This window comes from Rhinolophus ferrumequinum (genome assembly GCF_004115265.2).
Source record: "Rhinolophus ferrumequinum isolate MPI-CBG mRhiFer1 chromosome 15 unlocalized genomic scaffold, mRhiFer1_v1.p scaffold_54_arrow_ctg1_1, whole genome shotgun sequence".
Taxonomy (NCBI): domain Eukaryota; kingdom Metazoa; phylum Chordata; class Mammalia; order Chiroptera; family Rhinolophidae; genus Rhinolophus; species Rhinolophus ferrumequinum.
Genome location: NW_022680357.1, coordinates 16,901,183 through 16,929,005, shown reverse-complemented (window position 1 = coordinate 16,929,005; position 27,823 = coordinate 16,901,183). Strand labels below are relative to the sequence as shown.

Sequence of the window (27,823 nt, the reverse complement as noted above, 5' to 3'; positions counted from 1 at the left end):
GGCTGCCCCTACTGTGTGCATCTCACTGGCCCTTGGGTCTCCGGGTCTTAGGAAAACAGTTTGAAGTTCCAACTGACCTTCTCATGGGCCAAGTATTTGGCCGACAAGATGATGACCTGGCTCTTGGCCCAGCCTGAGACCTGGTTGAGGGTAGCGATGGCGCCATGCACAGCCTCAGGGGACAGGGATTCCAGCTGACTGTGGGTCAAGCCCACGATTGCATCCGACAAAGAGCCCAGCGTCTCATTGAGGGTCTGGTTCTCCGTGGCGATGTCTAGGAGGTCAGCTTTGAGCTAGAAGAGGAGCACGCTGTAATGAGGGTCCACAGCAAGCAAGAGGGTGTAAGGACTCCACAGCCCCCTCCCTCCCACTCTGCCCTATCAAAGGGATAGGGACTCCAGCCAATGGGAGAGGGGCTCCAGCCAATGGGAGAGGGGCTCCAGTGGGAGAGGGACTCCAGCCAATGGGAGAGGGGCTCCAGCCAATGGGAGAGGGGCTCCAGCCAATGGGAGAGGGGCTCCAGCCAAAGGAGAGGGGCTCCAGCCACTCCCAGACAGTTACCCCACGGAGGATACCACTTCTCTGGCCTTGACCTTAATATGCCGCAAATTAATTTTGTGCTTCATTTAAATACTAGTTGTTATTAACTCAACTTTAAAGCATGGCAGAAGGGAATTTTGTTCCCTTCACCCATAATTCCACCACATTCTCCTGACATCTGTTTTCCTACGGTGACCTTGATCTCTACATCTGTAGAGATGGCTGTTTCTCTTTCGTGAAATATCCAGGAGTTTTTCATGACAATATATAATCTATGTAAAAGTAATTCTCAGCGGTAACAAAAAGTGAAAGTCCCCTGAAAATCCTACCTAATAAAAATAACTATGATTAGTATTACATTATTAATATAATTGGGTATATATGTTTCTAAAACTTCTTATGTCTTTACAAACATGTACTTCAGAAATAAACTACAGTGCACAGTTTTCACAGATGTAATATGAATAGAAGTGCGATTTTCTATATTTTTCACTTAAACTTATGTCGTACACAAGTTTTCATGTTTCTGTGATCACCCTAACAATTATTTTATTCTAACATGCCTGTCTAGTTCTAGTCAACTGTCCCAATTGCTTCCAATAGAGAAGGTGATAGATTCACCTCTCGTAATATGACCTCTGTACAAAAACAAAACAAAAAAACGGTTCACGCTGTAACACCGAATTTGTACGAACAATATATTCGTTTCACAAGTGTGCACATGACTGTTCCAGGTAGTACTGAAACGGCCACTGGGGGGCAGCAGAGTGAAGGGAGAGACACGGGGGCTGCCAGGTCCTGGTTCCCCCAACTCCTGGGGTCCCCAGCAGTTCCTGGCCCCTAGATCTCAGCTCCCACGTCTGTACCAGGAGGGGGTGGACGAGAGCAGAGCTTCTCAAAGCGTGGTCCTAGACCAGAAGCAGCAGCACCATCTGGGAACTCGTGAGAAATGCAGGGTCCCGGGCCCCACCCAAGTCTACTGACTCAGAGCCTGCATTTGAGACCCGGGGAGATCCTTACAAACATTTACATTTGATGGGATTTTGATCTATCCAGGCTTATCTCTCCATTGTTTTGTGCTGTTCCATCCCGTGTTGAGCTCATCCCAGTAGCTGAGGTACCATCTGCTATGGCTGGGCCTCCATCCTGATGAACCGGACGACTTTCCTCTCTGAGGCCCAGCGAGGCTGTTCTCCCCATTTCCCTAGCTAGTGAAACTGAGGCCGAGGCCCCAGGGCCGAACATCCCGCCCGCACCTTCTGAACACCAGCCTGGAAGCCCCTCAAACGGCAGCACTTGATCATCTGGTGAAGAAGGACCTGGGCCACGGCGGTGTCCAGCGACTCCAGGTCGTCATAGAAACACACCAGCAGCCCCAGCCTGTGTGAGAAGACAAGGGAAGGCTGGAGGGTACAGAGCTGGGGCCACAACCACAGCCCCGCCCCCGTTGGGACTGAGAGGGTCGCGATCACAGCAGCTACCATGTAGCTGAGCCCTTTACCTGGCTTATCTCATCACAACCACCCTGCGAGGCGGGCACTCTCATTAGCCCCATTTCATAGAAGGGCAAACTGAGACTCGGTGCGATCAAGCGACTCGCCCAAGACAGAGTGGTGGAGCTGGGACTTAAATCCAGTTCCACCAACCTCCCTCCCGGAGGTGGGAAGGACACAAAGAAAGCCTGGTGCTGAGTCAGCCACAGAAAACTCCCCATTTTCCACACGGAGAGAAGGTGGTTGTCCATCCTGTGGGATTCTCTGGGGCAGAGACTTCTATCCAGGGTGCTCTAAGACCTACACCCCCAGATGATGATGACTTCAAAAGAAAAGAAAAAGATAGGAGGCAGAACAGTGTCAGGGCAGAGGTGGGATTCGAACCGTGGTCTAGCTGGGAGCACTACACCTACTGGTTAAGAGCGTAGCTTCAGGCCGACTAGAGTTTGACGCCCAGCTCTGCGAGATATTGGACCTCCAGCAAGTTTACTTAACTTCTCTGCAAGGCTGCCGCACACAGTTGTGCAGTGTACAATCTGGACTACTGTACGGGGTGGCCCTTCCTCTCTGAGCCTTTAATAAAGGGGAGGTTTGCTTTGTTCTTCAGAGCACGTTGTAAGAAATATGGTGATGACAGCAAAGAGGAGTACTAAGAGCGTCAGACGAGAAGAGGCTTCTGGAAGCATTACTACTTCCTGGCGGGTACTAAGCACGCATTCACACCAATGGATGCTCTCAGTGTCAGTGTGAAATCTACTCCACTTAGCACGGGTGCACCACCTGGTTAACCGTGTCAGACCCAGCTCCACCCTGAGTCTCAGAAAGACACCGACCTGCTCGAACACAGCCACAGGAGAGCAACCAGGCCAGGGGGAGGATCTGAAAATGTGTCTGATGAGAAATGATGACTCAGGGGAAGTGAAGACTGAATATTAATAACGATGGTAACAGCTACAATTTCTCGAACACTTACTAAGTGTCAGGGGTGCTGAATCCTCAACAAGGATCTTAATGGACTACTTAATGGCAGATTATTATCTCCCATTTTACAGATGGGGAAGTGGAGGCACAGAGAGGTACAGTAACATGGCCAAGGTCACACAACTTGTGACAGAGCTAGGATTAAACCCAGGAAGTCTGGCTCCAGGTCCCAAGTTCTTAACCACGAAGCTACTTTTCTGTGTAACCGCAGGAATATGGGACCCATGCTAATGAGTGAAAATTATAGCGATGGGTGAAGGTGTTAACAGTTTTATATAAGAACATTCTCTGCAAGTGACTTTGAAAGAATTGAAGTACTATGGTGACGTCAGAGGAAGTACTGACTGGAAGGCACTAACTGGGAGATGGAAGAAGATGGCACTCGGTGCTCCCCACCCGTCCCCATTGCACACCCCCTCCCGACATTCAAATCCTATCTGGAGTCGCCAAGTGCACGCCTCCTGGTCCTCCGCTGCTGGAAACGGTCCCTCGAGTATCACATCACAACCACCGAATTCTAGCCTCATCTCATCAGGGGGTCTAGATAACCCACCTGAGAATCTAGACAACCAGGGGTTTGGAAATGTGGGGACCCACGAGCTATTTCTAATACTCGATCCAGCCTAGAGGAAATTACACATTTACCTGTTAACGGACAGAGTACGAGGTGCTTACACGTTCCATCTCCACGCTCAGAGCTGGAGTCTTAGCTTGCTAAGGCTGCATAGGTGCCTGGCACACGGGGAACGCTGAAAATGCATCTGCTCCCTTCCCCCTTCAGAACCTCTCCTAGGGGTGTCTGGGAGGAAACACTGCCCCTCTCATGCACGGAGACACCGGACTATTCAGAGAGGAACCAGCCACCGTCCTTCTCTCCCTATGCTGCTCAGAGGAAGCTGCAGCTTAGCTCAGAGGGAGGAAACGGCTCCGAGGGCCGGGCCCTGCCCCTCACCTGTGGATGGTAGAGGTGTTCCTCACGTCAAAGCTGGAGGAGCCGATTCTCTCCAGAAAGGCCTGAGCCAGATCAGGCGTGATGTCATAAACTGTGTCCAGCTGCTTGGTGGCATTGTCATAGCTGATAAACAGCCCGATCTGGCAGACACGGACGGAAAGATCAGTGAGGAGGGCTGAAGTGGCCCCCGTGCAGCCCCACCCTGGTGACGGCACTGCACCCCATTTCAGACATTCAGATATGCCCAGTTCCCACTGTGATGGATTTCTGAGTGGTCTGTCACAGCTGCTGTGGTTTCCTCTTCACCCCGACTGTTATTTACAAAGGTGTTGTTTTTTTAATATCCAAGACGTTGCACTTTTTTAAAGTTGACATTGGCACATTTATGTCTAGATTTGTTCTACTGAAGTCAGAGAATGTGGTCCACTAATTTTCTGTTCTGGGGAATCGGAGATTTTTTTTTTTAAATAGATGAGTGAGTTTATAAATGGCCCTTGGGTGATAAAAATGAGTGTTCTGTTTGTAAGACAAAAAGTGAACAAGAATGGAAAGAATCTGAATAGTAGAGTTAACAAAGTTGAACATGCAGAGGGCGCCAAAATAATGTATACACGTTTTAAGAAAGGAAAGAACTATTAAAATTGTTATACTCAATATATACCGATAACAAAAGATGAATACAAGTCACGTTGGACTTCTGCAATTACGAGAGGTGCTCAAAGTGGTTCCCATCAGTGTCCAGACACTTCTGATGATGGCGAACGACTGCTTGAGCAACGCTGACCAAAGTGTCCACTTGTGTACATTTTTTGGCACCCCCGTTATATATGTATATATCTATATTCACATTCTGTTTTGTTCACTTTTGCCTACGTGTCCAAGGCTGTCACATGGAAGTCTCCTGCATTTCCATGCACTGTTATTCTGGTTCTGATCTCATCGGGGACTCCTAACGTGGCCTCTCCCACAGACTGCACTCTCTGTTCATTAAAATTCCCTCTTGGTGTTGGTACTCTGTGGTTTCACCTCGCTTCTCTACATTTTTAGATGATGAAGAAAAGTTGCAATGGACTCTTGACCTTAGAAATTCCCCCAATGGGCCCAGCTTCCTCAGAATTGCACCTCTAGCTACGTCCTGAAATTCACTCAACACTGAGAGCGCAGCATGGAGGTGGACTCCATTTCCCAACTGACGGTTATAAAAATGAAAGCTGACTAAAACAGTCCCAGCCCCTGAGGTAGAAAGAGGAACCTAGTATTCCCCTGGTTTCATCATAACCAGACATTGTTGGGTCAGTGGGCCGTTGAACAAGCTCTGTCATTTGATGCCAACAGGTCTCTCACTGACCAGGAGACGCACGATCAAAACTGGAGGCGAGCCCCAAACTCTTCACAAATGCCTCTGTGTTGGCAGCATTCTAGAGTCAGGATGCCCGAGGGAGTTTAGTGCCACGGGGTCAGCGTCAGGAGGAGGAGAGAAGCAGGCTGACCAGTGAGTTAAGTAACCTTAGAACAGTACATTTCTCCACTATAAACTCTGGAGTTAAAAATGCGACTATTGCTGGTGCTGAAGCACCTATCAATCAACAGAGGTAGCTAGAGAGAGACCATGTTATCCATCCATGTTGCTTTGGATTTGGGGTCATCCTTCCAAGGTCTGGAAACTCTCTACAGCTGTCGTCCTTGGCCTGTCCTGAGTACAAAACACCCTGAAAGAATTTCTGGTTCACAGCCAACATTCTCTTTCTATCACATCTGTTCAGATTAGAACTATCTTAGCTGGCCACAACTCTTTTTCTTTAAAGGGTCAAGCTATACTGGGCTGAAGCAGGTGTCCAATTGCCAGGGCACCTCGGCTGACGGGCTACACGTCAGGGACTTATTAGAACAGACCTTCCTCCAGATGTACTAGCAAGGGGGACATCACACGTACTCCTCCAACTTACTTCTACGGGACTAATTTTCATAATTTCTTCAAATGATAGGTGAACCATATATCTGCCCAAAATCCACAAGTTTTCTGCGCTGACCCATGAAACAGAGTCATCTGCAAGAAAGCAGACAGATAAATAAGTAAATCAACAAAAGCCTTGGCACTGGAATGTGATCATCAAAAGCATCTCTGATGACAGGACCTCCTCCTTGCATTCATTCATCCTCTCGACAACCACTCACAGACTGCCTCCTACCCCTGAGCTACCACGCCACCCGTAGGGAATCACAGGTGCCCACCACCTGATGCCGTGTCACTCAACAGTGCGGCCCCTGGCCCAGCAGGGTCACCCTGACCTGGGAACTTGTTAGAAATGCAAATTACTGTTTAAGACTTGAGGTCACAAAATACAGTTTTGTTTCTCGCTCACCTCGTTAATAAATTACCTGGCACCTTGAAATACACTTGACTCTCTTTCCTTAGTACCAGTGATTATCACCATCCTTATTGATTATCACGATGTCCCTACACTTGGGCCAGACCATACTCCTCACCCCTCCACTGTGCACCCCAAGTGTCCCCAAAATCGTCGCCTGCTTGGGCCTTTCTCGCAACCCGTCCGCCCCCAAATCCTACCTTCAAAACTGAGCTCAAACGTTCCTGCTCCCTTAAAGCCTTCTCTTGTCTCTTCGGCCAGCAGGAATTTCCCCCACCACTGAACCCAGAGGTCTCTCTCTCTCTCTCTTTCTCTCTCTCTCTCTCTTTCTGACATTCTAGTCAAACATTTGAAATTCCCTATCTGCGGGATGTCAGTGGGACTTGGAGACAATGAATGCCGTCCGGGATCCACTGAGTTTCACTGAGCTAGAAGTGGCCAGTGCCGCCCCCAGTGCTTCGGTACCAGGCTTTTACACATGACACCACTGTGTTGGTGACATGTGTGGGGCCACACTGACAGGGCACCGTGAATCAGTTGCCAACAGCTGGCGTGCAGGACGCCGTGAGCAATGGCTGATACCCCGAAGAGATGGTGAAGGCAGGACGGGTCACAAAAAACAACAGAGTGACCCCTCCACCACCACCGAGGAATCAGAGCTCTGGGGTGAGCACACGTCAACACCCTATGGTTCCCTAGATGCAGACTCAGGACGTTTGACTTGGGGATTAGAAGGGTGGCCCCAGAAGGCTAGAGAATTTGGGAGGAGAGAATTCACCAAGAACCATGTTGAGTTGTTGACTTTTAATTAATTACTACACATGAACTCTGTGTCTTCAGACCCGTGATCCCCAAGCTTGAGATATTTTGAACCCCTAACGTATTTCCAGGGACCTCAAGGAACTTCCTAAGAACTAAGAAGGTGAAAGTCCAAGGAGGATTCATTTTTATTCACTGTAGTTTAATCACGAAATGATTCCTCCAGGAACTTGAGAAGGAAAATCTTTCTCTAATGAAATGCTGGCAATAGGACGTAGGGAAGTACAGAGGTTAAATGGCTTTCTCGGGGTTACAGCGTGTGACACTCGGATTCCTGGGGGCCACGGTCGTGCATCAGGCAGAGGGAATTCTGTGCGCACTGAAGACAGTGAGTAGTATGTTGTTTCACGCTCCCTGTATGCAATTCCCAGAGCTTAATTCCAGGAAGAGGGCTGATTGGCTCCTTCTACGCCAACCCCACTGGCTTCCTTTATGTGTCCCCAGCACCCCGAGCTCATCCCCTCTGAAACTTTGTGCTTAGGGTCCCTCTGCTGGAACGCCCTTCCTCCAGAGCCTGGCAGGACTGACTCCATTTCCCATTTTGGTCTCAGTTCAAATGTCAGGTCTCCTCTGACTCCTGTATCCGGCTCTTGGCACGCTACAGCCCAGGGGCCAAACCCAGCTGACCCGCTGATTTTGTACCACCTGCAAGCTTGGATTTTACACGTTTAAAGAGTGTGTGTGTGGTGAGTGGTGGGGGGGAGGAGAAAACCAAAAGACGAAAAGTATTGCGTGACACGTGAAAACTATATGAAATTCAAATTTCAGTGTGCGTAAATAAGGTTTTACCGGGACTCAGGCACGCATGTCTATCCATCTATTGTCTACATGTGCTATCTCACGATAATGTCCGTTGAATAGTTGAGATATGGATCACAAGCCCACAAACCCTAAAATATTTACTCTGGCCCCTTAGAGAAGATGTCTGCTAAGCCCTGTTCTAAAGAAATAACCCCTTTCATGGCAATTTATCCGTGCTGTTTTCTTCACAGCAGAATCTGAGTTCTCTCTATATATATTTTTTATTTACTTGGTTAAAAATGTTCTCCACTTACCCTCCCACAATGAAACAACAGCTCCCTGAGAGCAAAGACTATCTTATTTCCCTCTGTATCCCCCGTAGCTGACACATAGTAGGCTTTTTTTGAAGTGCTTCAGAAGTTGATTCTGTTTACATTACTGACATTAAACATTCAACAAGTTAACGCTATCTGAAAATAGCGTTGGGTGCATTACTAATCGACATAGCCATTGTTTTCCTGGACGTCCCTTATTTTTCAATTATGGTCAAATACACGTGACATAAATTTACCATTTGAACCACTTTTAAGTGCACAGTTCAGTGGTGTTCAACCCATTCACACTGTTGTGCAGCCGTCACCACCATCCGTCCGCAGGACTCTATTCATCTTGCAAAACTGAACCTCTGTTCCCATTAAATACGACTCCCCGTCCTCCGTTCCCCCAGCCCTGGAAGCCACCATTCTACTTCCTGTCTCTAAGGAAGCTGACGGTTCTAGGATGTAGTAGGTTTTTCATAAACATCTGTCAAGGAAATGAACCCTGACCCATTTCTGTTTTGATTGCCAGGAAGCTTAGCACTAAATTTCTGTGCTTTATTGCCGAGATTTTCTTTAAAAAAAAAAAACACACACACACAAAAAAACCTATCTTCTCCCACTTTAATACAGATGTTTTCATACAGATTTTGAACGTATAACCTTGTTCTGAAAGCTGTCACTACATCTAAGATGTCGTCGTTATTGACGTCCCACTAAGACACCAGGACTGGCTGAGGACTGTACGATACGGACCGGTCCTTATCCCAGCCTCCCACATGAGTGCTGAGGAAACGGCTGACGTCTTTCAGTCCATAAGGCACATCGCACCGTTTCTGGAAGTCGGAGGACGGGGCAGGGAAAAACCACAGGTCCCAATGCAACGAAATCCCTGTCTTCAGAGCGAAAGCACCTCTTTTTTAAGGATGGACCCCCCCCCAAAACAAATGACCCCACCTCAAAGCGCGGGCTCACCAGTGACATTGGAAGACCTCTGCAGAACCCCCGTCATCCAGGAGTAGAGAGCCCTCTGGGAATGGGCCGAGGTCTGGTCGTACAGATCCTTAAACACTGCCGAGCTGAAAGACACAAACACGGGACAAGCCGGCGAGGGCTGCCTGAGGAACGCACCCCAAGACGTCTGCTGTCCAAAGCCCTCCCCCCCTTGCTCTGCGGAGCTCTTTTCCCAGTCCTGCTCGGCCCCTCACAGCTAAATGCCTTCCCAAGAGTGGTCTCCGCTTCCTCACCGCTTGGTCACTGGTGTTTTGGTAGCAGCTTTACAGAGATACGAGTCACACGCCATGCAACTTGCCCATGTAAAGTGTACAATTCTATGGTGTTCAGCACAGTCACAGGCCAACACCACAATCAATTTGAGAACATTGTAGGCACCTCAAAAAGAGCAGGTGATAGATACTGTTCTGGAAAAAATCCTTTAAGGGAAAGCTTGCCCATTTGCAAAAACGCTGGCTCTAGCATTCCCTAGTAGTCTGACTTAGGGCGAGTTATTTAACCTCTCCGTGCCTCAGTCTGCTCATCTGAAAAGTGGGGATGGAATTGATGACATCATCCTCACAAGGAGACGAGGGATGGCAGGGCAGAGCAGGAAGAGGGTTGCAAGAGGTAACAAAACTGGGTTGCATTCAGCTTAAGGCAAGGCCCATGGGGTCACCTCTCCTCTGTGAGGTGTCTCCTCTGTGGGCCTCAGTTTCTTCATCTAGGAAAGAAGAAACACCCACTGGGAGTCTTCAGTGGAAGAGGGGGCACGTTCTGGACCCCCCACTCGAGAACTGAGAATCTGGAGTTAGAGAATACGATCTTTGCCCTGTTCTGTTGTCTTCCTATCTGTAAGGCTCGTAACCTTCCCCATCCCTCCACCAGGCTCTTATTTGGGCCCTATAGGAAGTTTTTGCAGGGGCCGCCTGTGGGTTTTGACTGCCCAGCCTCCATGCCCTCTTTTCATAACAGCACCTCAATTTTTCTTAGAGAAACGTTTCTCCCATGCTTGGTCCATGTTGTTTGGGTGGGACTGTGACCCCTATCTAAGCCATTCCACATATAAGATCCCATTCGCCATGGTGATTGGCTCAAGGATGGGCACATGACCCAGCCTGGACCAATGAGAATCAGTCTGGGACTTTACTTGGCCCTGCTGGAAAGAGAGACTGCCTCGGCTGGCCTGGCCTCAGAGGAGGTAGGCCGGGAGCTGCCTGGTCCTCCTCATGGGAGAGAGCCGGCCTGAGCACGAGGCCAACCCAGAGGACGGCAGAGCTGAGAGACAAAAGGCCAAAAATATTCCTGATGGAATAACTGGAGCTTCTGGATCCAACTGTGCCTGAAGTCAGCCCTATACCTAAAACTACTCGAATACATAATTCAAAAAAGTTGGAGTGGGGGTTCCGACACTTGCAATCACACAAGCCGTGGCCAGTCAACTCCCTCTTCTCTCCACGCCCACTCCCACTCCCACACAACCTAGGTGAATGGGGGAGGGCAAGATGCTGACTTCAGAGGGCAGTGTAATGGCACACACAGCAAAGGGGTTTCGTGTGAAATACGTCTTGAAGAAAAACTAGACACCCTGGAGACGGAATGAGGTCAGCACATTGTCTGTTTCCCCTACAGTCCTTTGGCTGCAAAAAAAAAAAAAGAATCTCCCAACTTGTTCTCATCATTGGTCTTTTCCTTCCAAATCATTTTCAGATTTAGAAAGGGCCTTTTAGGGCCATAAAGTAAATACCATAATTCGTAAAAGCGGGGAGCTGGGAGCTGGCAGTAGTAACAGTGCCTGGGGTCTATTGAGTTCTGGACACAACCCTTTAATGTGGTGCCCCCCACACAGTGTAATTTCATACAGGGCTTGGTGCTAACGTACTGTACCCGGCACAGCACCCCAAAAAGAAAAACGTGCTCTCTTTCCGATGCTCTGTCCCTCCAGCTGCCCTTCGGGGAAAAAGTCTCAGTTAGTGCTCCTGAGTCTCCAGCACTCGGCTCGTTTTTCACCAAGAGAACAGACCCCAGGCTCAGAGCCTAGGAAAAGCAACACACATCTCGCTAGAGTTTCGTGACACTGTTGGTTGTTTTACTTTAATTATAGTGTTTATTTTTATGACTCCTTGTACTGAAGACAAAGAATCCCCGGTCCCCATCCACAGTAATGATATCAAATTTGCTTTTTAAATAAATATCAAGGAAAAAGAATGAGTCACGAGAAAGAAAGACAGGACGTAAGTAACGGCCCAGATGGTGATAGCACAAAAGGTTGTGAGGATGGTACCAGAATGCCTCATATTTGCGAGACGCTGTTTTAATCAGATCAGACCATCTCTGAACCCCGCCGATTTTCAGCTTCCGTTCCAGACCTCACGTCCCCACCTTCCCCACCTGCCTTCTCCCCGCTGCCGTGTGTCACCTCCCTGAGTTCTCGCGAGAGGACTAGGGGTGGAGAGCGGGATTGGGAGGGTCAGGAGGGATCACTCACAGGTTCTTGAAGGCGTCCTCGCCCAGGTCCCGAGGCAGCCGCTCTGTGATGTCCGGCTGCAGGAAGCTGCCTGCGGATCCCCTCAGCACCCTGCCCAGGATGTCCACACACTCCAGCGGGTTCAGCACCTGGAAACACCTCTCCAGCGTGATGAGAAGCAGGCTGCGGTTCACGCCCGGGCTCTGCAAGGCTTGTTTCCGAATCGCTCCCAAATCGACGACAATGTCGTCCAGCTCCTAAAGCAATGACAGACGTGAGGGTGGTCTTGAGAGCAGCCTCTCGATCCTTAGCCGCAGTGGGAAAATTCAGGAGCCCTGTTTAACACCAGGCTGCTAGGTCAAACCCTCTAGAACTTTCCATCTCCTGCAGCACAGAGTCAAGGCCCTCACTGGCTTCACAACCACCAGGCCACGTCCTGCTCGCTGGATACACCATGACAGTCTCCCCTCAGGCTCCTGCTCCAGCTGGAGCTATCTCCCCACCTCCTTTCGCCAGCAAACTCCAATCCTTCAAGGCCAGGCTCCGTCGTCACCTAACTGGTGGTGTCCTTCCTCTCTGACATCCAGCCAGGTCAATGCCCCCTCCACCGTCTACTCCCAAAGCCCGTGACGCATTAGAGATGCCCATAGGCCTGTCTTCCTCTGAGCCTGAGGCCCTAAGTCCCGCCTGCATTCAAGCGTCACTGGGGAGAGACCCCAGCTCCCACATACAGTCTGATTTGATTGGTCTGGGGTGGAGTCCTGGCATCTGATTGTGACGTGCAGCTGGGGTTGAGCCAGGAGAGTCCATGAAGTGCAAGCCACGTACCTAGTACGATGGCTGATACCCAGGAGACATTGAGAAATAGCCCGTTTGAATGAATGAATGAATGAATAAATGAATGAATCCTTTGAACCACAGAACCCAGTAATGATGACAGGGTTTAGTCACAGTCTGACTGTTCCCTCTGTCCTTCACCCTCCAAAAATAACAGCCACCATTTCCTGAGCACTGACTACTCACCAGGCCCTGTGGGACGCAGGGGCTAAGCCCAGGGCTCCAAGGGTGAGACCTTCTCAGGTACAACTCCCTGGCCCTGCACTTCTCATCTGTGTGTCATTGGGCAAATCGCTTACCTTCTCTTACGTCTCCGTTTCCTCCTCTTTCATGGAGCCAAAATTAGCGACTACCCCTTAGATTTAGGGAAGACCTGAGTGAGATCACGAATGTACGGTGCCTAACAAACATGCCCCAAATGTTCTATATTGTTATTAAATCAGTATCGCAGGTGATGAAAACACAAGGGGGAACGCAACCTGCCCCCACGTACACGGAGCTGGGACCTGAGACGAGGGGACCTGAGTCCAAGCCCACACTTACAACCATGACCGAGCGTTTCCTACCGTCAGTCACTGACCGTCGGGGGCTAAACAGTGTAGTGGCGAGACTGCACCTTAGGGGTCTGTGGATAGAATTTAGGGAGCCTGTGAACAGTGGGGGGAAATTGCATCCTCGTTTCCTCTGCCATAGAACTGACAACCAGCATTTCCTTCCTGGCTGAGCGTGGGCAACCAGCAAAGCCTCAAATCTTTACTATCTGACCCTTTACAAAAAGCGTTTGCCGACCATTCCCTGAGAATAAAACCTGACGCGCAGTAAACCCTCAAGAAACATTCATCAATATCATGTTCACCATCCTCGTTTGTGCCGTGTCTTTGTCCTGATTTTACTATTACTTCATGTTTTTCTTTAAAACTTTTTAAAAACGTCCCTTTATTTAAAGAGGAAACATGACATCTCTACCAACCTCACAGATTTGATGTCTCCACTCTATTGTGATAACAGATGTTAAGGTAAATCTATGAGTATCAAAATGTTTAAATGGTTTAACTCCTTTTGGGAAACGCTGCTCCACACAAACCTGTCTCTGCAAAAAGAAAACTCTACACTTCACCTTTCCAGACCCCACAGATTTTCTGGGTCTGAGGCCTTGCTTTGCCCTTACATCACCAACCGCATTTTGTAAAAATGATCTGTTTCTGGTTTTTGTCTCCCTTCCGGACTGTAAACCATAGCAACCATTCGTGGGTGTTTATCGAACCAAACTCCTGGAAGCTCCTCATTTTTAGTACCCGTAAGAGGAGGAATCACAAGCCTCTGCCTTTGAACTTTGGAGACAGTGAGAAAAATCTAGGTCCCAAAGCCCCCGGGGGCTTGGAGACAGATAAATGAAGGCCAGTGCCTGAACCGGTTCAGTTTGCTTCAACGCAACCAGCACCGACTGGCCCTGGACTACGCCTGCTCCCCGGGAGCCAAGAGGCCTCACCAAGCGTTCCTTCTTGTCTTCTAAGAGGCATTTCATGGCCGTGCAGAACTGCTGAGCATCTGCTTCCCTCAGGTCCTCCAGCAGCTTCTGGGGCTGGTACAGACGCTGCTCCAGGTGGTTTTCCATGGCTGCCTGGACGGGGGACATTGGGAGAGTCAGTGAGGACAGCACAGGCAGGCCGTCAGCACCATGGCCAGCAGCCCAGCCAGGACGCCTACTTCCAGCACAGACCACACGCTGGCAGCCTGTGCCCCTCTGGATGCGCTGGCACGGAAGTTTTTCGTTAGCTGCCAACATTTAAAAGTCAGGGGATTCCTCACAGAAATCCAGATTTCCAACTTCTCTTGGAAAGCACCAGGATATGGCAATGCTGGGCACATGTCGTCCCTTCCTGGTGATCTACCAGCAGGCCGAGCGAGGGGCCGGCATGCCCCATCCCTGTAGGTGATTGAGGCTTCAAGACCAGAGCAGCTGGCCTCTGCCCAGAAAGTTTACTACCCCTGGTGGACACTGTGCAAACCTTGTCTCAAGCTATCAGTGCAGGACAACAATTCAGGCAGCAGAAACAAAATCCCCATGGCCCCCTTCAGGACTAGGAACAGAGGCCAGCACCCTCTCCTGAAAAAGATGTCCTCTTCTACCTGGGGAATTATTTTCTGCATCTCCCTTAAATAGAGCTGCTCTAGAAAGGCACCAGAGCACGACGGCACGAGCGAAAGGTGGAACCAGACAACCCACGTGCAAATCCCCACCTTGCCACTTACTAGCCGTGTGGCCTTGGGCAAGTTACTCGACCAGGGCTGCTGGATAAAACACAGGATGCCCAGTTAAATTTGACTTGCAGGTGAATAATGAGTCATTTTTAGCATAAGTATATCCCAAATATTGCATGGAATATACTTATACTGAAAAAAATTATACATTGCTCATTTGCAAGTCAAATTTCACTCGGCGTCCTGTATTTCTTCATTTGCTACATGGGCAACACTACCTCTGGGCCTCAGTTTCCCCAGCTGAAAATAGAGCCAATGGTAGGATTCACTCGGAGGGTTAAATGAGTGTAGAAAGTGTTTTCACCAGTCCCTAGCACACCCTAAGTGGTCGGTAAGTGTCAGACATTATTCTCTGTCCTGAATGACGTGAACAGTTATTTACTCAATGTCTCTTCCTCTCAAATGAAAGGCTCACATGGGTGGTAATATGAGTGCCTTCTTCTCCTCTGAGTCTCCAGGGTCTAGAACTGTGCCTGGCAGAAAGTCGATGCCAGAAAAATAGATACTGAGTGACTACATGAATGTACAGACAGGAAGACAGGTAGTATATCCACTAAACAGGTGAAAATATGTACATCTCATGAGAAACCAAACTGAGAGAGAGCAAAGGATCAGGCATAATATCTCTTAAATTGCCACAGATTGATGAACAACAGAAAGAAAGCAGGTGCCATGAAGCCACCAGCTGCTGCCAGCTGGCGGGTAGCCTGGTAAATGGCGACCAACCAACTCTCTGAAGGTAGTTTGCACGTGACTGTTGGTTGATATTTTTGTTGTCGCTAAAAAGGATGTAAACATTGAAACAGCAAAGATGTACGTCAGAACTTCATTCATCCATGACACGAATTCTTTTGCTCAATCAGATAATAGGTCTTGGATATTGGAAGAGTATTTCCTCAATGTTCTGTGCCATTCACAGTGTACTGGTAAAGACAGGACCCACCACATGGACTGGCCGCTGGCCGTGCTAACGAGGCACGTGCCATCAGTTCTCCCCACTCCCCACCATGCCCTATTACCCCCCCCAGGCAAACACCCACAGCCATCTACCAACACGCCTGTGCTACTGCTTTCCTTATGGCAGAGTTAAAATCAAACAAAAACAGGCCTTGGACCCATGCTTGAGAGATTGATCATTATACCCAAAAGTCCACTCTCCCGTTCCTTTTAGCAACAGAATCCCACGAGTCCTAGCGGGGTTCATGGCCTCTGTAAGAAGTGACTAGGGCCTAGGAACCGACGGAATGTAAGCAGAAGGAAGTGTGCAACTTGCAGGTCACATCCTTAGAGGAGAAGATGTCAGCCCTCACTTCCTCTTTCCCACCCCTCCCCTCCCTTGGCTTGGAGAATGGAGGAGCCGTTCCAGCCATGTGGGCAGCACTCCCTAGAGGGTGACAAAGCAATGAGAGAGAAGGAACCTGGCCTCTGCATGGCCTTTTGAAATAGAGCTGCCTCCCACTCTGGACCATGATGTGACACAGAAAGAAACTCAGCAGTTTGCGCTGCTGTAAATTGGAGTCTCTCTGTCACAATTGCTCAGCCTGTACCCTAATACACCATGTCTCCATCCAAGGCGGAAAAATGAAAGACAGACAAAGAGCTTGTATCGTGTTTCAAGAAACACGGGACAGAACAGGCTTCTCTGGGGAGGTGAAGACTAGATCGAAGCCGAGCCCGCTTCTCCAACTTACCTGGCCCCTGAGTTTGCACTCCCTGAGCACGGAGAGAGGAACATATATGGATGGGTCTCAGGTACACACCTGGAGGCTGGGGATGGTGAAGGCAACGTTCTGTGAGTTCAGGTAGGCCAGGACTCTGTGGGACAGGTCTGCCGTCCACACGTGGGAGCTTCAGCCAAAGACAGAAGGGACAAAGTCACGACGACTGTTCCCTTACCATAAGGAGCTCCCCTACTAGCTGAGTGACCAGGGGACCGGAGTTCGCAGAGGATGCTGGAATCCTCTGGGGCTGGGGGAGGGGAGGGTGCTAGAAGCTTTGTGCGTGGAGGGAAGAGACTTGTTAACATGGCTAGGGGGAGGGGGGCAGTTTCCTGGATCTCATTCTCCCGAAGACAATTACCAATTTCTGAGCTGTGTGCAATATTCTAATTCCCATAGCAATGCACTTAAATCAACTAAATCCAAACAGACAGACTCAGAAAGATGTGCTTCACTAAATTAGGTTTAAAACACAGATGCGGTGTGGGTACCACGGGAGACCTAGAACGGCCCTGTGAACAGTGTGGGCTCCAAAGCTGGGTCTACAGCCTGGCTCTCCCACTTAACTGCGTGGCCTCAGGCAATTTACTGACTGGTCCTGTGCCTCAGTTTCCCTCTCTACGCCACACAGCTAACAATTGGGAGGATTCCATTGGTTTACCCATGTAAAGTGCTTCAAACAGTGCCCAATGCACAGAAAATGCACAGTTTCATGTATAAGAGCCCTAAAATCGGAAACAACTCAAACATCCAACACCAGGTGAAAGGTCCAACACAGATGGCACAGCCATTCAGTGGGCTACCAGTCACCCATAAAAAAGGAGGGAGCTGGAGTCTGGCTTCCAGCTATGATGGAGTAACTGAAGAGTGCTAAAGCCTCCTGCTGAGAGCAATTACAAGGCCTTTGCTGATCCCATTTTTGTTATTTTGTTATAAGCAGATGAAAGAGAAAATGAATGAATAAACTAATAAAAGTGTTTAGTCTGAAAGAAGATATACAAGTTATCTCAGGGGGAGGAATGCTTATGGGGGGCTTCCACTTTAGCATAAGGCGGTACCCTGAGGCGGTATCATGAGAATTATCTGCTAATGTGTGTCTTTCCACAACACTCCCCAGTGCCGTGCCCTTCATCCCCAGGATCTAACACTGGCCTGTGTGCGGTACGTAACATGCCCGTGAAGGCCCTGAAGCCAGGCTGTGAATATGCACTCGACTCTACCACTTCCCAGCTGCGTGACCTTGATCCACCCTCCCTGGGCCTCAGTGTTACCATTCTGTCCAATGGGATAACAACAGGACCTACCCAATTCGATGTGTTTCTGTGCACAAAGCACTTAGAACGGTACCTGCTATGTAGCAACCACTCGATAAATGTTAGCCCCTGCTGGAGCAGAGAGGAGTCAAGTTTGTGGAACACATGTATCTACTCTAAACAACCCTTGTGGGTGACATTTTTGGTCACGAGTCTGTGTTACTTTGCACAATTAAGAGACCTTCATTAAGCGTTTGTATTAAAAATCTAGCCCACCCCCACCCCTCCCCTGTATGGTGGGTTACCTTTGAAACTGTATGAGATCCAGTAACGCTACAATGGGAATAAAATGAAAAGACAACTTAAAAAGGAATCACTCCACAGACATCACAGGCGCATTGGGTGTGTGACTCTGAGCGGCAGCAAGTGGGGACAAAGTGGGGACATTACCATTCAGATAGCTTCCCTCTATTATTTCTTCCTAAAAGGCAAAGAGATAACATCAAGTGTAACATCCAAACGCTGGCAGTTCCAGTCGAGGGGGTTTTGATGAAAAGAAAATGAAATACTCACCGCCATTTTTTGCAGCAACGGATGCAAATCTGTAAGAAAGCCATTGAATGTATAACTAGAGCTGAATTGCGTGACCTTCAAAACTACAAATGTGGGTTAGGAAAAAAGCTGCCCCCAAAAGTCAGTCGTGAAGGAAATTTTAGTGGATTTTAATGATATCTGTGCCTGTAGGTGCCCAGTGTGAGAAAACCTTGGTTTCAAAGCTCTTTTAGAATAATCCTAAAAACCTTACACACATGTGCTCACACGTGTGCATGTGTACACACACACACACACACACACACACACACACACACTCCAAAATACTTTACAGCATCACATACATAAATTGATCCCTCCCCACTCCACTTCCCTAAGATGTCTGGAAACCATGACAAACGATTCCTCCAATGGGACTTACCCTGCCTGGAATTTGGAACTCTGTGACTTGCGACGCCATGACTCAGAAAAAGGGACAGGAAAAGAGCGTACGTCCTAGGTTCCTGACACATCCTCCTGCAGTTAATTCAAGCACGGAAGTGATTCAGGTTTGATTCTTAAACATATGTAAGAGCATCCAGAAAAACAGAGGGAAAGGCAAGTAGACCCAGAATCCCTTGAGGTTTTCAAAAAAATACTTCAAAAATTCCACCTACTTTGCTCCATCTGAACCCCTATCCGAGATACAATCATCTCTCTCCTGTTCAAAGCCTTACCCTCTCCACCATTCCCCTCAATCAAGCAGAGAGGAGTGCTTAAAAGCATGGACTCTGTTATGACCGAGGACTTATAGTCAGAACATAAAAAGAACTCTTAAAATTCAGTAAGAAGATAAGCCAATGGGGGAATGGAGAAAAGATACAAACTTAAACGTCATTAAAAAAATACAAATGTCCAATAAACACATAAAAGATTATCAACACCATTAGTTATCAGAACATGCAAATTTCACCCACAATGAGACACTACTACATACCCACCGGAATGGCTACAAGTTAAAAAGATTGATAATACCAAGTGTTGGCGAAAATGTGGGGCAACACAAACTCTTATACACTGCTGCTACAGCCACTTTGGAAAACTGTTGGGCAGGGTCTTATACACTCAAATATACAATAGTCTATTGCCTAGGAATTCCACCCCAGGTACTTACCCAAGAGAAATTAAAGCATGTGTCCATACAAAGTCATGTACAGTTTCATTCACAGAAGCCCCAAATTGGAAACAACTCAAACATCCAACACCAGGGGAAAAATCCAACACAGATGGCACACCCACTCAATGGAATACCAGTCACCAATAAAAAAGGAGTGAGTTGGACTTTTGCATCCAGGTGTGATGGAGGCATCGGCTATAGACAAATCTCGTTCTTAAACAAGTAAAAAACCAACCAAAATCTATGAAACAAAGGTTTTCAGACATCGGACAACAGGTAGCACAAGACCGAGATTCCACAGAGAAGGGAAACTGCGATGATGAAAAATACATACATTGGTCTCTGGTTCCGTCTCTGACACAGAGCTCCTAAACGCTTCGTAATTCCCAAGGTGCTAAGAGCACTCAGAACACCTCTTGTTCTGAGAAGGCGACTCTGGGTGGGCTCTGGGCGGGCGGGGTGGTCACCAGTTAGTAAGTGATCCTGCCCATGGGGGGAGTCTCCCTAAAATCCCAATTGTAGGGGTCCAGGGCGCTTCCAGGTGGGCAACACATCCACACTAAGAGGGTGACACACCCCAACTCCATGGGGACAGAAGCTCTTGCACTCGGGACCCTCCCAGACCTCACCCTGTGTGTCTCTTCCTCTGTATCCTTTAATAAAAGGATAAACGTTAAGTGAGCGTTGCCCTGAGTTCTGTGAGCCACTCTAGAAAATTAACTGCAACTGAGGAGAAGGCCGTGGGAATGGACAGTTTGCAGCCAAATCTCCCTCCACTGGTGGACGGTTCACCTCAGCGGGGCCCATCCATGCCATGGGATACCACTCAGCAATGAAAGGAACAAACGACGGCTACGCAGTCACGTGCGTGGGGCTCAGGGAACTGTGCCAAGTGAACAAAAGCCAATCGTGACGGTTACGTGCTGTACGATTCCATGTATATAAAGTAATCGAGCACAGATTAGTGTTTGCCACGGGGAGAGGGGACTGTGGCTATTCAGGGTGCACAAAGGAGCCTCCTGGTCCCGGAACAGTGGCGGGAGTGGTTACATGAATCTACACATGTGACAACACCGTGAAAACTACACACGCGTAAGTGCATGTAAAACTCATGAAATCTGCATAAGCTCTATGGGTTGCACCAATGTCAGTCTCCTGGTTTTGCTAATGTAGTGAAGTTATGCAAAACGTGATCGTTGGGGGAAACTGGGTCAAGAGTACACGAGGACCTGACACTCCTTTTTTCCTTTTGCAACTTTCTGTGAATCTATGATTATTTCAAAATAACACATTCTTTTAAAGCCCCCAGAGGAAAAAGTTACATTACGTGCACAGGGAAAGGAAGGAATTGATTTATGCAAGAACATGGATGAACCTCAAAATCATCATGACAAACAACATCAGCCAATCCCAAAAGAGTCCAGATTGCATGATTCCATTTATATGACATTCTAGGATAGGCAAAATAATCCACAGTGGCAAAAAACAAATCAGGACTTCCTGGGACTCTACTGGGATCCAGTGGGAGGAGTTTATTGCAAAAAAGGTCACAGGGGAACTTTGCGGGGTGACATTTCTCTGTCTTGATTGTGGTGGCTGTTATACAGATACGTATATGTATTTATCTAATCTCATCGAACTGTACCCTTAACATGGGTGCATTTTATTCTACTGGAAATTACACGGCACAAAAGTTGATTTCAAAAGAGAAAGGGCAAGCATGGACTAAGTGGCCATGTCGCCTGGTGTGACTCTCCTCTCTACCATGTACAAGCTGTGTGATGTTGCACAAGGTCCTTAACCTCTCTGTGCTTCTGTTCCCTCACGTGTAAGACAGGGTTAGGAATAGTACCCCCATAGCAGTATTGTCTGAAGATAAAATGCGTTAATGCCAGTAAATCACCTAAAACCATCCATGGCACAAAGGAAGCTCTCCGCATGGGTTTACTAAAGAAACCAATAAGCCAGACTAATATTTTCAAAACTCAAAGCACAGAGTGTCTGGGGAAAGAATGTTCCAGAAAAAGGGAACGGCAAGTGCAAAGGCCTTGAGGTTCGGCACGCAACTGGCATGGTTAATAAATCGCATGCGCAGTGGGGGGTGAGGGTTAGACCCCTGTAGGCAACTTGGCTTTGACTTGGAGGAAGATGGGAGCCCCGGAAGGGGCATTAATTAGCACAAGCCCCAGAGACAGGCTCTGACTATTTTAGTGCCCACAAATAAAGTTTTATTGGAACAACGCCATGCCAAGTCACCTACGTGTTGGGCGACTGTGTGCTCCCCAATGCCACAAATATTTACTCTCTGTTCCTTTACTGGGCTTAGAGCTACACACTGACATAGTTACAGAAGAAATGTGGTGTGGGACGTGGCTGCAAAACAACACGGGAGGCAGGAAACAGGTGGAGGGGAGGGCCCAGGACACACGGACACAAGGACGGCCAGACGTGGACCACGGAAGTTGGGTGATGGGCACACGAGGTGCACGACAGTCTCGGGTCTACTTTGGCACACGTTTGAAATTTTCTACGTAAACAATGTTTAATAAAGGAAAAGCAAAACAAAAGGGACTGCGCGTTTTGAATAAAAGAGGGCGGGAGGTGGGGAGGAACTGGAAAGGGGGCTGAGCGAGGGGGTCCGAGGACCGGGAGGAAAACCGTGAGGCTGGTGCCCTTGAGGTCAAGTCAGGTGAAGTTTGGGAACAGCATGGTTCCCTCGACACTCAGTCCCCTAAATACTGGTACCCACTCTTCACAAGACCATGGAGGGAACCCCATCGTGCACCCGTAGGTTTTTCCAGATTATTTCAGAGGTACACCCCCCTCCCCCCACCCCGCATTCTTCCATCCAGATTTCTCTGGCATTCTCTAGTTTGTTATGCAAATAGATTCTTCATCCCCCCAAGGGGGCCTCCTCCACCAGCTTGGGAAACAGTTACGCTCATTTTACTGCCCAGGGCAAAAACCAACTGAAACTTCTGAAACCTCCAGACACTGAAGCACGCATTCTAACAGGTGTTGGGGGACCCGGTCCCAGAGCACTTTGTAGAGGCGTCCAAGCCGTCCCCACCCACCTCCCCCACGGCAGGTTCAACTCTCATAATAACTCTTACTGGGCTTGGGTCTTTGGGGCTCTGGGGAGCCTTTGGCCCTTAGAGCTCCCTTCCCTTTGGGCAGCTGCCCTGGGCACTGGCCTCATTCACAACTCTCCAGTTTCCCAGACAATGAGCCTTCTTGTGCAAATGAGTCCGGTCTCCCTATTAACTCTACGGAGAGGTTTACAATTACTGAAACAGACGCCCGCTTTCTGTCTTCGTTCCAACGAAACCCCAGCCCATCGCCAGTACGGGAATTTGTTTTTAATTAAAAGCCCTTTGGGTCACTCTCTTTTCGGAGCCTGGCCAAAAGGACTGAAAAGACTGAGCAGGGCGCTGGTGATTAGGGGTCGATAGCTTCCTCCAGGGGACCCACCGCTTCCCCATCAAAAGGCTCCCCCAGTGGCAGGTGGGTGGAAGTCAGCCAGGCAAGGACTGCCTGGGTGGAACCTAAAATGAAAATGGCAACAATAACCCCCAAACCTGAAATGAACAGTTTCCTGAGAAACTGCGAGCTTTTGGACGCGCAGCGAGACCCACGGTTTTAAAACTGGGGAAGTCACAGGCAAAGCAGGACGCGTTTGATCACCCTGGAGATGGATGAGAGACATTTTGTCTTCTGTGAAACTCGCAAAGATGCTGGGAGGCTCCCCCAGTGCTGGGGCACCCCATCCCAGACACCAACCAACAATTCACAATTACATGGAGTTTCGCTGTGCAAAGCAGCTGCAGCTAAACTCTGTTCCATGGACACATCCACACATATGGGCCTGCAGATTCGACCTTGGAGATTTTACACACACACACACACACACACACACACACACACACATTACTATTAATGTAAAATGGGTTAATTTTTGTCAGGCCTGCAGAACACCAGGCTGATTGAACTGGCTTTGCATTTTATTTCAAACCCTAGTGTTGGAATGGCCGAGTTCCCAAGGGGTGTATGTAGCACTGCAAGGAAACGTGCTTTCTGGACGAGAGGCGTGAAGGCCGAGGCTCTTGTCCCAACCCCTGTACCCTGATGTTGAGACCCTTTCTTCTCTCCTAGTCTCAGGAGAGCACAAGGCTGGGGATTCCTTGACGATGCGGGAGAGACAGGAGGAAATGGCCTCACCCAGCACCTTCCGTGCGACACGCCGGGTCCTCCCTTCCAGCTGCTGTTTCATTAGCCCTGAGCGTTTACTTCTCCTCACAGAGCAGTTCAGTAGACACGCAGGGTCACCCAGCAAGCCCATGGCACAGAGGGGGCCCCCTGTAGGGCTGCCTGACTCCCTAGTAAGCATAATCCCAGCAACCGCTGAACGAGAGGGAGCTCAGTTATGCCCCTCTCTACACGCACTGTTACTTCATCCGTGTAGAATCTTTGAGGCAAATATGACCATGATCGCTGTTTCACAGATGAGGCAACAGGTTTTAAGAGGCCAAGTGACCTGCCCACAGTCACACAGCTCCGAAGTGGCAGGGCCAGGTCCCAAACCCAGAGCCGAATGATTCCAAGCACTGACCAGCTTTGACCTCCAGCCTCTCTGCCCAGCAGCCCTGAGCCTGCAGGCGGCCAGTGCTTTACTTGGGCCACCCATTATAGCTGTGTGCTGTTGGGCAAATGCCTTAACCTCTCTGGGCTTGTATTTCCCTATCTGTCCAATAGGGATGGCAGTAGTTTCTCCCCCACAGAGACTGGGGGAGCACTTTTAAAGTTCATGAATGTATCCAACTCATTTGCTTTACCTGCGTCTTCCCATTTCTTGCTCACACAGCTATGAGAGAAACTATGGAAAGAACCGAGCCGCGCGCGGGCACGTATAAAACCTAAACGCCTAGCAGCCATTATCATTATTGATGCCATTGTCTCGGCGGCTGATATTTTCATCACGAAGTTGTCCTCACTCGTATTAAGTGGGTTCGGATCCCTTTCCTGGAAGTTTCATCTCATTCACTCACACACACACACACACCCCACGGACGCCCCCGCCCATGAGCCCTGAAGCCGCCGTATCTGCCCTGTGCCCGCTCTCCTTTCTCCTTGTCCCCGCTGCCCCGGGCGCGCCCTGCACCCCTTCCCTGGGGAGGCCCCGCGGCGAGCGCCCAGCCCGCATCCCCTGCGCCCCGAGGCGCGCCCGCCCGTGACCCCTGCGCCTGGCCCCGCGGGGTCCCCCTCCAGGACCACGGCGCGCGCCTCACCTGGGGAGCCAGCTCTCCTGCTCTGCGGCCCGCGGGTGGGAGGGCGCGCGGGGCACGGCGCGCAGGGCGGGGCGGGGCCGCGGACACACCCAGGGCGCGCCCACCGCCCGGCGGGGCCCGTGCGCACGGAGGGCCGGGCAGGGCAGCGCACGCCTGCGCAAAGCGTCCCCCTCCTGCTGCGGTGCCCGTGGAAACCGAGGCACCCAGAGCTGTTGGGGTTCCCGGCCCCGCGTGGGGCTCCCTCTCCAAACCGGAAGCGGGCTGGACGCAGACAGTTACGCGCTGAGGCTCCCCCTTCCGAGGTGGCAGCGAGGAAGGAGGATGCACTCCAAAGACATACCCGCCCACTGCAATGTAGGGACTGGACTTGGGTCCGGATTCCAACTGACCATTCCAAGTTTATAGACAGTTTGAACAGTGTGGCCGCTGGGTATTTAATGGTTGGGATTTTTAACGTGTGACATGTGTGTCAGTGTGGGTGCATGCATGCGTGGAAAAGAGCGGAAGGGCAGATACCAAAATATGAACTAACAGCGGTGCCCTCAGGGTTATGGGGTAGGTAAAGTTTATTTGCATTTTCTTCTTTTCACTTGTATTTTCTACGTTTTCTATAATAAACATGATATTTATAATGCAAAACACAGTAGGGCTTTATGATCCGTCACAGCCACCTTATAATTAATAAAAGCAAGGGGGTAACATCAAGTGCAGGAAAACCCATCTTGTTCTGCTGAGTATAAAGGACGGCGATGTATTCTCAACCATCTCGACTCTACCCTTTGATAAGTGTTGAGGGTCCAAAGGCCTTTACAACCAATATTGTGTAGACTCCTGAACGGAATGTAAGAAAACAGCATTTGGGCATTCGATCTGTTTTTAATTATTACCCAGAACTGTTAAGAAGTGCAGGTGTATAAGACATTCCGATTTTACCAAAATCCTTACTTTTGATTCTACATATATTGAAAGTAATTTGAAAACGGCCTTATCACAAAAATAAGGGTATTTTAATCTATGTGAATACAGCATATTGGCTCTAATATCCAGGGGGAAATCTTAAGTTCTAATTATGTAATAATAATCTCCTAATTCTCCAAAAGTATAAAATTTCATAGCTAAAAAGTAGTATTTCAGCATCAGAGAACATGGATTCCAATTCAGTGATCTCAGTACAGATAGCTAATTACTAGTAAATGAAACCCAGTGCCATACAAGTTGAACTATGAAAACAAATCATGAGGGAAATGCAAATCAAAACCACAATGAGAAACCACCTCACACCAATAAGTATCAAGAAAAGCAGAAAGTAACTAGTGTTGGTGAGCACGTGGAGAAACTGGAAGCCTTGTGCACTGTTGGCGGGAAAGTAAAATGGTGCAGCTGCTGTGGAAAAACAGTATGGCGGGTCCTCAAAACAATTCAACATAGAAGTACCATATGATCCAGCGTTTCCAGTTCTGGGTCTATACCCCCCAAAAGAAGTGAAAGCAGTGACTCAGATACTTGCGCACCTCTGTTCAAAACAGCTTCATTGACAATAACTGAAAAATGGAGGCAGCCCAAGTGTCCATTGGTGGATGAATGGATAAGCAAAATGTGGTCTGTACCTATAATGGAGTCCTTTTCAGCCTTAAAAGGGAAAGAAATTCTGGCACCTGCTACATGCTACAGCATGGATGAAACCTTGAGAACATTTTACTGCGTGAAATAAGCCAGACACAAAAGGACGAATACAGTATGATTCCACTTATATGAGGAACTTAAAGTAGTCAGATTCATAGAAAGTAGAGGGGTGGTTGTCGGGTGAGGGGAAGAGGGAATGGGGAGTTAAGTGTTTTATGGGGACAGTTTCAGTTCTGCAAAATGGAAAGTGCTAAAGATGATGGCGGCGATGGCTGCACAGTAGGGATGTGCTAACTACCACGGAACTGTACACTTAAAAATGGTTAAGATGGTAATTTGGTTATGTGTGTTTTACAATAAAAAACTGAAGAAGATAAACGAATACTGGGGCTGTGTCAGTGAACACTAGTAATTTTAAAAGCAACCAACTAAAAGGGATGTGGTTTCCTGAATTGCCTTCCAGAACAGGAAAAGTTCATTAATGGAAAGAGGTCTATAGTCCGTAGTGTACCGAATACTGATGTACCAATTCTTATTTCTTAGTTTTGACAAGTAGGCCACGACTACTTAACAAGTTAACATGAGGGTAAGTAAGTAGGTAAAGGGTATATAGGAACTGTCTGTACTATCTTTGCAAGATTTCTCTAACATTATTCCAAAATAAGTTCATTTTAAAGTGAATTTTAAAAACCAGGTGACAACTAAAGAAAGAATTAATGCCTACATAGACGACAGACAACACAAGTATATTAGAACTGACAAAGCAAGTGGCAAACTACAAGTGCCTATAGAAAACTACAGTAGATGTGAAATTTGAGTTTTTACTGTACTGTTCACTGTTGCCTAGCTGTTGGCTCATCGTCCTCTAACTGCAAAAAGGCAGGCTGTTGAATTTTATACGGCAGTAATAGTTCCTTAATGATTCAGGGTGCATTTTTTCATTCAGATCACAAACGTTTCTTAGCGTGGATATAGTGTGAACTTCCATCTGCCAATTCATGATTTTTTTTTTTAATCTTTGGTAAGTTAGTTTTTAAGTTTGTAAGCGTCCTGTTTCAAGTCTATAATGAGACCAGTTTTGAACTCAGGGGATTCCTAGGCAGTACCACTCAGACCACACCCTCCCGACTCAGTGAATCGGGTGTTAATTTGGGGGTACGTAGCCACCTGCACTGACGGGGTAGCTCCCCTTAGCCACTGGAAGCCCACGTTCAATGCGCTGCAGTTAGAGAAAAAGGATCCTGAAACACTCTATCAGTAACCAAGCGGTGGGAAGCAATTGGTGAAAACATCTTGCTTCTTTAGGAATCTATTTAAATTCCATACTCAGAACGAAGTGAAAACAAAGCTTTACTCAAGAGAGATGGCTTGAAACAACGAAGTTTTGTTTCTCAGCCCAGCTTCTTTTCTGTTAAAGGCCAACTATGTAAAAACTGATATGACATGTAGAAGGGTACAAAATACA

General features: G+C 48.5%; 1 protein-coding gene across 5 annotated transcripts in view; it reads right to left on the bottom strand.

Moving 5' to 3' along the window:
• Nucleotides 1–24,807, bottom strand: part of OTOA (otoancorin) — a 69,928-nt gene extending 45,121 nt beyond the window's left edge. For all 5 annotated transcript variants that reach the window (XR_004422573.1, XM_033102048.1, XM_033102047.1 and 2 more), the window contains exons 1-13: nucleotides 24,736–24,807; nucleotides 18,716–18,810; nucleotides 18,316–18,344; nucleotides 18,193–18,223; nucleotides 18,048–18,075; nucleotides 16,532–16,619; nucleotides 13,999–14,130; nucleotides 11,694–11,929; nucleotides 9,188–9,291; nucleotides 5,913–6,013; nucleotides 3,967–4,106; nucleotides 1,797–1,920; nucleotides 78–293 (exon numbers count right to left, since the gene is read on the bottom strand). Coding sequence is in view for 4 of the 5 variants with exons in the window: in XM_033102048.1 (XP_032957939.1) it covers nucleotides 78–293; nucleotides 1,797–1,920; nucleotides 3,967–4,106; nucleotides 5,913–6,013; nucleotides 9,188–9,291; nucleotides 11,694–11,929; nucleotides 13,999–14,130; nucleotides 16,532–16,619; nucleotides 18,048–18,075; nucleotides 18,193–18,223; nucleotides 18,316–18,344; nucleotides 18,716–18,806 (1,320 nt within the window). In the remaining variant the exon portion in view is untranslated. The remainder of the gene's footprint in view (nucleotides 1–77; nucleotides 294–1,796; nucleotides 1,921–3,966; nucleotides 4,107–5,912; nucleotides 6,014–9,187; nucleotides 9,292–11,693; nucleotides 11,930–13,998; nucleotides 14,131–16,531; nucleotides 16,620–18,047; nucleotides 18,076–18,192; nucleotides 18,224–18,315; nucleotides 18,345–18,715; nucleotides 18,811–24,735) is intronic.
• Nucleotides 24,808–27,823: the final 3,016 nt, after the last annotated feature.